Source organism: Belonocnema kinseyi, chromosome 6, assembly GCF_010883055.1.
Source record: "Belonocnema kinseyi isolate 2016_QV_RU_SX_M_011 chromosome 6, B_treatae_v1, whole genome shotgun sequence".
Taxonomy (NCBI): Eukaryota; Metazoa; Arthropoda; class Insecta; order Hymenoptera; family Cynipidae; genus Belonocnema; species Belonocnema kinseyi.
Window position 1 is genome coordinate 109028027 of NC_046662.1, and position 13071 is coordinate 109041097.

General features: G+C 30.0%; 1 protein-coding gene across 1 annotated transcript in view; it reads right to left on the minus strand.

Annotated features, from left to right (window-relative positions):
- The window catches only part of LOC117174923, a 41561-nt gene that overhangs the window by 23154 nt on the left and 5336 nt on the right, over positions 1 to 13071 (minus strand). Inside the window, exons 2-3 of the mRNA XM_033364379.1 lie at positions 10730 to 10977; positions 10366 to 10458 (exon numbers count right to left, since the gene is read on the minus strand). Coding sequence (XP_033220270.1) covers positions 10366 to 10458; positions 10730 to 10977 — 341 coding nt within the window. The remainder of the gene's footprint in view (positions 1 to 10365; positions 10459 to 10729; positions 10978 to 13071) is intronic.

Below are 13071 nucleotides of genomic sequence, written 5' to 3' on the forward strand. Positions count from 1 at the left end.
TACACCAGAAAATGTCGAAAAAATCCATGATATGATGTTGAATGATCCCAAAGTGAAATTGAGACAGGTAGCTAATGCTGTAGGCATATCATTGGAACGTGTAGGCAATATCGTGCATTCAGTTTTGGGCATGAAGAAGCTCTGCGGGCGATGGGTGCCCCGTTTGCTCACAGTGGACCACAAACGAATTCGTGTGACAACTTCCCAGCAGAATTTGGCATTATTTTCGCGTAAGCCGACCGAGTTTTTGCGGCGATTCATAACCATGGATGAAACCTGGATCCACTACTACACTCCTGAGTCAACGCAACAGGCAAAACAGTGGGTTCCACCGGGCCAAAGTGCTCCGAAGCGTCCAAAAACGCAACAATGGGTCGGAAAGGCTATGGCCTCCGTATTTTGTGATGCACATGGCATAATATTCGTGGACTATCTTGAAAAAGGTAAAACCATAACCCCAGCATACTATTCATCATTATTGGACCGATTGAAAATCGAAATCGCCAAAAAACGACCGCATTTGAAGAAGAAAAAACCGCTTTATTATCACGACAATACGCCTGTTCATTCATGCTTAGTTGCACAAGCAAAATTGCATGAAATCGGCCTCGAATTGGTTCCTCCGCCACCGTATTCACCGTATCCACCATTCTTGATCGAATTCTTATTTCAATTTCAGACTCTCTGCTTGTTATTTATGATCGTATTGCTATTTCAATTCCGGAAAGGACATTTTAAAGCCTTTCAAACATTTAAAACAACTATTTGGACCTTAAAATATATCTACCTGAGTGTCTGGGGAGAATTTATCTGAGCTTCTTTGACCTAAAGAATTTTTAGTATATACTCAGAGATTCTTTTTGGTAGAGTTGACCAACTAAAAAGGAACTTACAACAAAATAGTTGAAGTCTCAATCAAAAACATGAATTTCAAACGAAGAAGTTTTATGTTTCTAACAAAAAACACGATTTTTTAACAAACTACATGAATTTTTAAACAAAGAATTAAATTTTGAACTGACAAAGGTTAAGTTTCAATAAAAAATATCAATTTTTAACCAAAAATAGATTAGTTCAGTTGGACTTCCATTCACGGCATGCAAGTTTAAAGTAGTGGGAATTGTTGATGCTGAGTTTTTTTGATATTGTGGTGAAATTTGAGGTGAGTGGGTTGTGGAAGTGTGTAGATGAGTGTGTATGTGAGAGATTAATTGAGAGACTGTGAGATTGAAAAGGGGAGTTAGATATTTCGGAGGATTGAGACAGATTGGTGTGGAAGTTGGGGTTGGGTTGTTTGCAGATTTGTGCAGTATGGGAGGTCTGTGTTGATAGGGTTGGTAGTAGCAGGGTTGGGTAGTGACGCCGAAAGGCGAGACAGGTACCAGACCGTGACGGTAGATAGAGGCAGAGAAGCATAGAAGGTGGGAGAGTTTGAATTTGATTCATGGCTTGCGGAGAGAGTATCTCCGCGGAAGAAACAGATTTAGAGCAGGAAGTGTACAGTACGCCGAAAGAGGTGATCAAGGAAAGGAAGCAAGGGGGAAGTATAAGAAAACTATAGAAAAGGAGAGAATAAGAGCAAAAAGCGTAGAATTTTCAAACAAATGTATCAATTTTCACCAAATTAGTTAGATTTTTAGCTATTCGACTTTAGTTCTACTTGAATTCCTCTCCAAAAGTATCCATGTCTGGCTGCGTCCCAAAACTGAGTCGAGACATAAGCCTTTGTCTTACTTTTATGGTCACTAGAGGTAAGACGGCATTTCCCAGCGGGCAAAAAAACTAAGGGTGTCCTAGAGACGTCTTTGGGACATCCCTAAGACGTCTTTTTTAACATGTCTTTTGGTCATCCTAGAGATGCTCTTAAAACGTCTAATGTCAGTACGAAAGATGTCCCGAGGACGTCCATGTGTTTGAGACGTCTTTAGGTCATCTTTAGGACGTTGGGCGTCTTAGAGACGTTGATTGACCTGACATAGGAAGTCCTAGGGGTCTCCTTAGCCCCCTTTTTGTTAGGGCAGGTATACAATCGAAATTACAAACCATTTGTCTTGGAGTTTTAAAAATTTGACTAAAGACATAAATATATGTCTTCAAGACATAGAAACTTGTCTCCAATATATAAATTGAGGTCTGGCTCCTTCTCAAAACTCACACATGTTTAAACGAAAATCTTCGACTTCAAAATTTCTTGATTGGGGGCAATTCAAATCGAAACAATTGGTCTTTAAAAATCGTAAACAAATATTTTCATATGTTCATTATTTTTTAGATGTCATTTTTGAAGGTTCAAATGAAAAATCATAATAACCTTGTTGAAGATATCCTGCAATTAATAAATTTGCGTTCAATAATGAAATTTTGTATACAAATTTGTGAGGATTTATCTACTCTTGTAATAAAAATTTGTACAGTACTCATATATCGCGTTATTCCTTACAATGTACCCTGCTGGAAGTAAAAAGATTCAAAAAGATTGAAACGTAAGGATAGAAAAAGATAGAGATATTCAATCCTTCCCAAATGCACACTTTGCATCCCACGAACTCTATCTTTTTTATCCACGCCCTATCCGTCGCGTCTAATTAGATATATCTCTTTGTATGCCTGACTCTATCCCTCACAGTCACAACTGTCTATCTTTTTCTATCCATGGAGTTCACAAATGTCTATCTTTCTCTATCCCTGGAGGTCTCATGCGCCTATGTTTTCCTATCTATGTCGTTCACAAATGCCTATCTCTTTCTGTCCCTTTTGTTCACAAGCACCTATCTTTTTCTATCCTTGCAGTTCACAAATGTCTATATTTTTCTATCCATGTTGTTCATAAATGTCTATCTTCATCTATTCCTTGTTCTAAAGTTACCTATCTTCTATACCTACTTTATCTCTTAATTCTATCGATTTGAATCCATACCGCATTTAAATATTGTTATCCATTTCTATCCACGACATATCCTTTCAATTTCTATCCATTTGAATCCACTCAAAAACCTAATATTCTTATCCGTTTTTATCAATGATATATCGTTATAATTTTTATTTATTTCAATCAGAGCAGAAATTCAGGACATTGAGCGGTAGCTGCTGGTAACAAGTCATTGCCAATCATAATTACCACTGAAAAATATAATGCTGCTGCTATATGCCACTTAATAATACATGTTGTATGAAAAATGTATTTATACAGTTTAAAGGAGAAAAGTTTCTAGCCATTTTTCGATGCTCAGTTTTTAATTAGGAATAAAAATTCCATCATCTTGGAAACAAATTATACAAGATTTATAAATGGTTCAGTGATGTAAAATTTTGTAATAAACGAAAGCGCAGAGGCCTTATTCATCACAATAAGCTGATCATTTTTCATAATATTTTAACAGTAAATTAATGTTTTTTATCATATAACATGTATTGAGTGACATGTAGCATTTTTAGTGGTAATTATATTTTACAATTACTTTTCAGCAGTGCTAATCAACTCACAGTTTCACCTCAGATTGAAAATATCAGAAATTACGACATATCGTGAACACAAACAGGTAATATTAAATTTTTGATTTGATTCAATTCAATTGAATAGGAACTGAAAAGATTTTTGATAACATTTAATTGCTTTTTGTAAGAGTATTTACAGGGGTTCGGGTTTGCAATCAATTAAGAAGAAAATCAAATAAAACTATTAAAGAACTTAAATATATATTTAGTGCTATGTATTAAAATAACATAATATTCCTACTTTGGCTGATTACATTAAAGCACCTAAATAGTTAGTTTGTTGTATGTATTAATGTTACATAATATGGCAACTTTGGCTAACAACATTAAAGTACTTAAATATTAAGTTTGCACTATGTATTAATATTACATAATATAGCGACTTTGGCTGATGACTTTAAAGCCAGGGATTCGAATGAAATTAAGGGGCATTTTCAGATATTTTCCTAATTCTTTCTTAAAATTCAATATAATTTACCTGAAAATAATGTTAATATGAAAAGCCACTCAAAAATAATGCAGCTACGGAGGCAGGTTGTCAAATTTGTGTTTCGTCAAAGTTTTATGTGGGAAGAAACAAAAAGGAACGTAACGAAAGTTTCGTTACTTTCCTTTTCGTTTTTTTTATACATAATACGAATAACACATCATTTTGACATTGTGCCTTCGTAAGCTCATTATGTTTTTATAATTTTTTAGACTAAGCTTAGTTTATAGCCTAATTCTTTTGAATTTATCGAAATACTTGGCAAATATCCAAAAATGTCCCTTAATTTCGTTCCAATCCCTGATTAAAGTACTTAAATATCTTGTTTGTTGTGTGTAATAATATTACATAATATTGCGACTTTGGCCAAGAACATTAAAGATCTTAAATATATATTTAGTGCTATGTATTAAAATAACATAATATTTCGACTTTGGCTAATAACATTAAAGCACTTTAATATTTAGTTTGTACTCTGTATTAATATTACATAATATTGTGACTTTGGCCACGACATTGGCTGATAATACTATCTGATATTGTTTCAGTCATTTACAAGTTACGAGTAAAGTACGAGTTAAGTGCTCTAGCATGTCGCATGTTACAAAAAATGCGTCTTTTTATGCTTTTTCAACCAGCCGCCTGTCACCGAGTTGAAAATGCGGCGGCGCTAGTATTAACTTCGATCTAGTGTTCTGACAGTTGTAGGACTTTTGTCAGGTGGAGCCGTTAAAAAACTCTTCAAAATTGTTTGAAGGAAACGGTGTATTTATGTAATTATTGTGAAAATTACACGGTGGATTTTTCTAGTAGTGTTTTTCTGTTTATTTTATCGAATCATTTCCATGAATTATGCCGATGTTTATTGCTCCGGTGTGAAAATCAGATTATAAAAGTGGACTCAGAGAACAGCCGAAGATCCCGAATGAAAGAGTGGTAAGCTTTTTAATAATTATGAAAGATCTGAGGAGAAATGGCTTCGGTTTTATTTTAAAAGAATAATTGTAAGTTTTAAAGGTTTTGAAATGCGATTTAAAAGAATAAAGAAAACTTTGAGACCATTTTTTTTTAATTTTTCAAGATTTACAGATTTTTTAGTTAATCTGAATTTTGTCAGGGCGTGAAAAAAATTTCTTAAAATTCATGAGATATTTTTAAATGATTGTTTTGTATGTAAGGAATTTTAAGATAAAATCGAGAAAAAGAGCTCACGAAGCAATTTCAATTATTTACTAAAATGTTTTCAAAATGTGTAAAAGATTTTCAATCAAAATTTGTCAATTTTGCCATATTACATAATTTTAGAAAGAAATTGAATATGTTTAAGAGATATTCGGAAGTTTTAAAACGATTCAAAAATAATTTAAACTTCTAAAGATTTTAAAAGAATTTTGTAAAGGTTCACGAAAGTGAATAACATTTTTTCAGGTTCCTAGGAAAAATTAAAATAATTTTTATTTTGAAAAATTATTTTAAGCAATTATTTAAAAAGATTAAAAAATATTTCGAAAATTGTCAAATAAAAATCTGAAAGATTTTAAGGCAATTTTTTTTATTTTGCAGAATACATAAAAATTTCAGAAAAAATTGAAATAATTTTTAGAGATTAGAAGGTTTAGAGGGTCTGACAAGATTAAAAGAAGAATTTTCCTTATATTCGTGTGAAAATTTTAAATATTTTTTTTGTTTGAAAAATGAACTTTAAGAGAAAATTAAAAACTAATAAAAAATCAAGCAAATTTCATATATATTTAGTAGAATTGAATAGATTTAAAATGGATTTAAACTTTAAAACAGTTTTAGAAATTCAAATTTTTAAATATATTATAACTTCCCAATATCTAAAAGTCCTAAGCATATTTTAAAAAGAATAGAGTTTTTTTATAACATTTAGTATTTATTTTACAAGTCCGTCTCGAAGATAGTGAATTTTAGTTGCGAATATTTTAAAATTCGGGATTTTATTTTTTGTAAATTTAAAATCTTGTCGTTGTTTGAAATTTGGAAAAATTTTTAATTTGATAATATTTTTAAAATTAATTTGTATTTTAGTTATTTATTTTTGTATTATTTTTTATAAAGACTAAACAAAGAAAAACTTCATATTTATTTTCTAATTTGTATGTATTTTTCCTATGGTACTGCATGGTTTTGTACAACAAAATTACTACTAGCGCCGCCGCAGGGCCGTTTTCAACTCTCATGACACATTTTTTGCATTGGACAGTAAAATGGAAGCACCCCCCTGTTTTTAACAAAAAATAATTTTAACCTAAACCTATTCCACATTTCTTACCATGTGTTCTTCTATTATTTCATGCACGTTTATGTCTTCATCTTCGTTATCTGTGCGTGTGATAAAATGTGATTCTGGCTCAACGTTGTCTGAGCTTTGAACCTCATGACTTTCTCCATTTTCCATGAATTGCTGATTTTCATATTCCTGCTCATTGCCAGTAACGTCAAACAGGACCGGCAGGACATTCCCTTTTCAATATCTGCAATAAGGGTAGATCAGAAATGACGCTTGTAGAAATAAAAATAATTTGCGAGAAAATTACATATTAGAACTTACGAAGGTTGTTTTTGCAATGACGCTCCCTCAAATGCGTGCAGTATTTACTAATAATTGAAGGAGTGTCACTTGCAATGGTGCCGATTATGACAGAATCACGAAGGAATAATAAGGAGACCTAACTTGAGAGGTTCTGTTTGTTTGTTTTGATACAAGTGTCAGAAATGTGTTCTAAGCCATGAGGTGTCAAGTTCCGGGTTGTGGACGAAGTTACACGCTGAAGAAGGCAAATACACTTCGTTTTTTTAAAGCCTTCACTGTAAGTACAATAAAGTCTAATATATTTTATTTTTTTACCTAACTGTCATTCAATTTTATTAGAAATGATTCAGAAATTTAACCTTTACTCACTACCTGAGTGCCTGCGGAGAATTTCTCAGAGCTTCTCAGAGCCTGGAGAATCTTTAACCTATTTATCATATTACAAATTTAAAAGGTACTTACCTATACGTTTCCTTCTCAAAATCTGTTCACACATTTTTCAAACAATTACCGAAAATACTGTTTATATATTTATTTTGTATATCTTTCGTACGATGATCAACAAAAGAACACAGCCTCTAACTTACGTCAATTTGACAAACTTTCTCACTCGCACACTTTTCCATGTATAGGAAGAGAACAACTGCGCACCTGCGCAATCAAATCTAAGATCTTCCTGTAATGTGCGTATCACTTACGGTAATGTTTCTATTGCCAGTTTCAGATGGCTTCCCACTGGCAGTTGGGTCTCTTTATTATTCTTTTTCATTGTCAGAATCATAGGGCGGCGAAGCATTAGAGGCCCAGTATCTGACAGCCGCTGTAAATTAAGATGAAAAATGAAGATCCGAAACACCAATTTAATTGCGAATATGTGATTCTCTATACCGTAAATCGGTGCAAATCGCTACTAAGAAGCACGCAACGTTACATTTCTAAGAGGAAAACATAATTTCAACAAAAAAAACTTAATTGGAATCTCTGGAAGTACTTAAAATATTTGTAAAATTTTGAAATTTCTGTGAAATCGTTTAGAATACTTTAAAGTTTTTTTTTAATATTTAGAATCCTTGAAATCTGGCATTTTTGTGAAAATTTTTGAGATTTTTATAAAATCTTTGAAATATTTCTGAAAGATTTCTTTAATTTTTGTTTGTGAAATCTTTTTCGTTAGTTTGAAATGTTCTCAAATTTGTTGAAACCTTTTCGATTATTTTAAAATCTGAAATATTTTCGAAGTCTTTCGTATTCATTTTTGAAATCATTGAAATATTTGAAATCGTTTAAAGTCTTGGGAATGTTTTGAAATCCTTCTGAAATCTTTTTATTTATTTTGAATCATTAAACTGGTTTAAAAGTTTTAAAATCTTTTAAACGTTCGAAATCTTTGTGGAATTTTTGTCAAATCTTTGGAAAATATTTCGGAATATTTGTAAAATTCTACTTGAATCTTTGTGATACCAGTTTTATTCGTTAAAATCATTTAATGATTTGAAATCTTAGTGAAACCTTTTAAATCTTTCTTTTTCGAAATTTATAAAATCTTTGAAATCTTCTAAAAGTTTAAAAACTTTAAAAAAGTTAGAAATCTTTGTGAAATATTTGAAATATTTGTGGAAACCTTCTGGAATCTTTTGTATTTATTTAAAATATTTTTAATACGTGCAAAATATTTACAAATCTTAGAAATCTGGTTTACTATATCTTTTTTAAATCTGAAATCCTTGCAATCTTTATGAAATAATCAAAGTTTAAAAAAATCTTTTTGAAATCTTAGAACTCTGTCAAATGTTTCAAATATTTGTGAAATTTTTCTTAAATTTTTCTTTGTAAAATCTGTCTTATTCTTTGAAATCACTGAATTATTTGAGATCTCAAAGAAATCTTTCCAAATGTTTTAAAATGTTCGCCTGAAATCGTTTCAAATCTTCGAAATGTTTTTAAATCTTTTAAATATGGTGTTCAGTATTTTTTCAAAATCTTTGAAATCCTTTGAATCATTTGAAGTTTAAAAATCGATGTGAATTTTTTGTGAAATATTCTAAATGTATGCACGCGTTTTTTAAATATTTGATTTCCGTAAAATCTTTGTTAAACTTTCACAATACTTTTAAATATTTTGCTATGCGCGCGGCTCGCTTCGCTCGACAATTTGAGCGCTTCGAAAGCGTGCGACTTTGTTAAAGCTCCATCGGGTTTAACGAACACATTCTCATCACATAATTATCTCGTGCTTCGCACTCGAGTTTATCCCTAAAATTTTATATCATTCCCATAAATGTATATTATTATAATTCGTAACTTGCATTGGTACTAAAGCAGACGAAGTTTCATTATCCTGTTTAAAAAAATGGGCATTCTTTGAAAAAGTGTTTTTTATTAAACGTTTTATTGCAACTTTGGTCGTTTTTCCATAAATTGAATTTGATCATTTCTAATGGGTTTGTAAATGCATTAATATATTTGAGAATCTTTGAAATACTGTGAAATTGTTGCATGAAAAAATGTAACTTTTGGATTTTCCATTATTTTCTAGACTAACAAAATTTGAATTTTTGATTTATCAAGACAATTCGAAAAGTTGTTATAATAATCTTCTAGGACATTTAGAAATCGTACATTTTCTTCTTTTACTATTTTTTCATATCGTTCGTTATTTGACTTAAAAGGTTCATTTTCGTGTGTTTTTTGGAATTTTGTAAATGCTATATCTCTAATCATTTTATATTTGATGAAAAAACTTATTAGGATAAATTGTTCGATTTTTAAAATACTATGAATAACCGTACAGAGAATTCTTAAATTTTGAAAAAAGTGGTCTCAAAAATATTCAAAAGGCGCTCACTTTTTGAATTTTTATTTAAAATGGTCGACTAACGAACTTGAAATTTATTTTAGGACAATAAACGAGTGTATCAAAGGCCAATCTGATATATTAATTTTGTCAAAAGTAATTGTGTTCACAGACGGTCATACAGACACATTCGTAAAAACCTGTTTTTCGGATTCAGGGGGTCTCAAAACTTAGATATTTGACAAAAACTAGGGGGGGGGGGAGGGTTTTCAAATTTTACACATATCTAATACCATGTAAAAAAACATGAATAAAAATTTGTTCGCTCTACCTTCGGTGAAAAAATGTTATCTACTTATTTTTGCTTAGCTTGTGTCGTTTGTCGAAAAATTTAATTTTTGTATTTTTAAATTTTGTTTTATAAATAAAACAAAAAATAGGTGTCCCATAAACAAGTGATTAATAACGAATTTGTAAATATTTTTTGGGTGCACAATGTTTGTCTTATCATTTTTTTCCTATCCTGCATAGCTTGATCACAAAATGAAATTTTTTATTTTTGATTAGTTTTTGTGGGGTCAAAACTTGAATTTTGAATTTTTCGAAAAAATTCGAAAAATTGATATGCTTATCTTGTAGGGCTATCAAAAAGTAACATTTTTCTTTTCAAGTACTATGAACAACTGTACAGAAAATTTTTGAATCATGAGAAAATGTGTAATAAAAATTTTTAAAAATGGGCTTACTTTGTGAATTTTTATCCTAAATGTTTGACTAGCGAACTTGACTTTTAGCTTAGGACAATGAAAGAGTGTACCAAAGGCCAATGTACTAGATTCATTTTTTTCCAACGGTTATCGTACTCACAGTCAGGCCGACATACAGATACATTCGTAAAAACCTGTTTTTCGGATTCAGGGGGTCTCAAAACGTGGACATTTGATAAAAACTAGAGGGGTCAAATTTTACACAAATCTAATACCTTCTCCGATGAGAATGTAAAAATATTTCTTGTTTCTATATAAATTATACCTTGTCATAGTTGCGGACTGCTGTTGTACGAACGGCCCTAACACCGTTTGTCGTGTCCTGCGACGAATATGGAAGTGGCTCTTCCTCGCTTTCCTATAACATAACATATCCATGTACAAATTCGGGCTTTCTACGCCAAAATATAATTTATGGAAACCTGAGAAAACTATAGTCATTTTTATAAGTGTTGCAAGATATTATAGTGAGATACAGTTTATAAACGCTTAATAGAATATTAGTATAGCGCAAAGGTTTAAAAAATGACTTTACTTCTCTCAGGTTCAGAAAAATGAGATTTTGATCTACAAAAACTGAAAATAATGAAACTTTACACGATTCTGAAAAATGGGCCTTAAAAACTTACATACTCATCAGAATCCCCAACCTGAATTTTGATTTGGTTCTTTAGTCTTGCAATCTTGTTTGCTAGTAGCGGAGATAACTCTTTCGAGGGTGCTGTGAAACTCCTTTCGATTGCTTTATTTTTGACATTAATTTGCTTTAATCCAGCAGTTTCTGAATCGGAAGAAGTTGCAGGTTTTGCTCTGGATTTGGGTGGATATTTTAACCTTTCCTCAACATCTATTTTCTCAAGAGCCTCTTTTTTGGTTTCTGTAAAGAGCACATTTACTTTTTCAGCGATCACAACGCAAATTTATAAAGTTGATAGTTGAAATATGTCTGGTTTAAAAAAGGTCATTTCCAATGCTCTGAATTATAACTAATTAATAAAATTAATTCATTAATTTGTTAATCAATAAAGTTTTCATTCCTACATCAAAATCTAAAACTTCCACTTACAAATTTAAATATTTGGTTCCTAATTTTCAAGGAAGAGTCGAATATGGCCTCAAATTAAAATCCTGTTCTTTCTTTAAAGTAAAATTTTAATTAAATCACTTAAAACCGCAATATTTTAGAGTAAATAAATGTCTATTCGATTTGAAATTTAATAAAAGCATTTCATCACAAATTTGTACTTATAAATTATTTACAAATTAAAGCGAGTTTATAAAGTCTCAATCAGACGTAAATGTATTTTACAGCTAAAGCTCTTGCACTGAAAAAGTTCAATTTTCAACGTTAAGTTGTGTAAATTGTTTACTTTTTAACAAATTCAGAATCGTCCTGAAAAATCAATAAATTATTGTTCTATTTCGAATACTCGAATTATGGTTCAACATTAAAAGTAATAAATTTAAGAACTGCACAAAATCAAGTCGGTTGGCAACTAACTGGGAAACCCGGGAATTATAATCCAGATTTTTAAACACCAAGAAGTACCCTACAGTTTTGAGGAAAACCGTGAATTTTCCAGATTCATTTTTTTCTTTGTGGGAGATTTGATGTAAATTTTCCTAAAAAGGCACAAAAGTAATTTATCTTTCAGCCAGTCTAATTTTCTAGACAAAAAATTAATGTTTAGTAATAATTAAATTTTTGACGAAAAAGATTAAATTTCTTTTAGTTAAAAAAAAATCATTTTTAAACAAAAACAAAAAAAAACTACAAAAAAGTTCAATTTTCAGAAAACAAATTTTCCAACTAAACTGATGAATCATCAACAAAAAAAAAGTTTTCTAACAAAGTCGTTCCAATTTCAACCATAAAAGTTGAAAAAATCGTTAAAAATCTTGAAATTGCTTCAAATTATTGAAATTAATTGAAAATTCGTAGGAATGTTTTAAAACATCCTAAAATATTTTAAATCCTTTAAAATCTCTTGAAAATTCATTGCAATTTCAAAAATACCCTAAAATATTTTAAATCTTTAAAATCTCTTATTAAATTACTGTAATCAATTGAAAGTTCCTTGGAACCTTTTTAAATACTCTAAATATTTCGAAATATTCAAAATCTTTTCAAACACCTTGACATCTTTTAATGATTTCAAAAGTACTTTGGTGCGTTTCAAACAACCCTGCTAAAACTGTTAAAATTCTTTGAAATTCCTTTAAATTATATAAATGAATTGAAAATTCATTGACATCCTTTTAAACATCCTTAAATATTTAAAATCCTTCAAAATCTTTTGAATTCTCTTTAGAACTCCTTGAAATTTTAAAAATACCCTAAAATATTTTAAATGTTTTACAATCTCATCCTACATTATTGAAATAAATTGAAAATTCCTTGAAATCTATTAAAATATCCTGAAATATATTAAATCTTTCAAAATCTCATATTAAATTACTGTAATCAATTGAAAATTCCTTGTAATCTTTTGAAATTCTCTAAAAAATTTCAAATCAAATTGAAAGGTATTTCAAAAGATTTTGAAGGATTTGAACAATTCTCTCAAATTAATCAATCTTTCAAATTCTTTTGAAATACCTACAGCTTTTTTAAAGATTTCAAAAGTAATTTGAAATTTTTAAAAAGAACCCTTCAAGAATTTTTTTTAAATTCCTTCAAATTATAAAAATGAATTTAAAAGTCCTGGACATATTTTAAAACATCCTTAAATATTTAAAATATTTTAAAAACTCTTGAAATTTTTTAAAGCTTCAGATTAAAATTTAGAAAACAGAAAAATTTCAAAACGTTAAATATTGAAATTTTTGTAGATTAAAGTTTTGAAAATGGGATCAATAAAAATTAAAAGCTTTCGTAATTTAATGTTTAAAAATTTTGAATGATGAAATATGAATAGTTTCAAACTCAATGGGATTCAAGTCTTAAAAATTTGAAAGTTTATTTTAATAA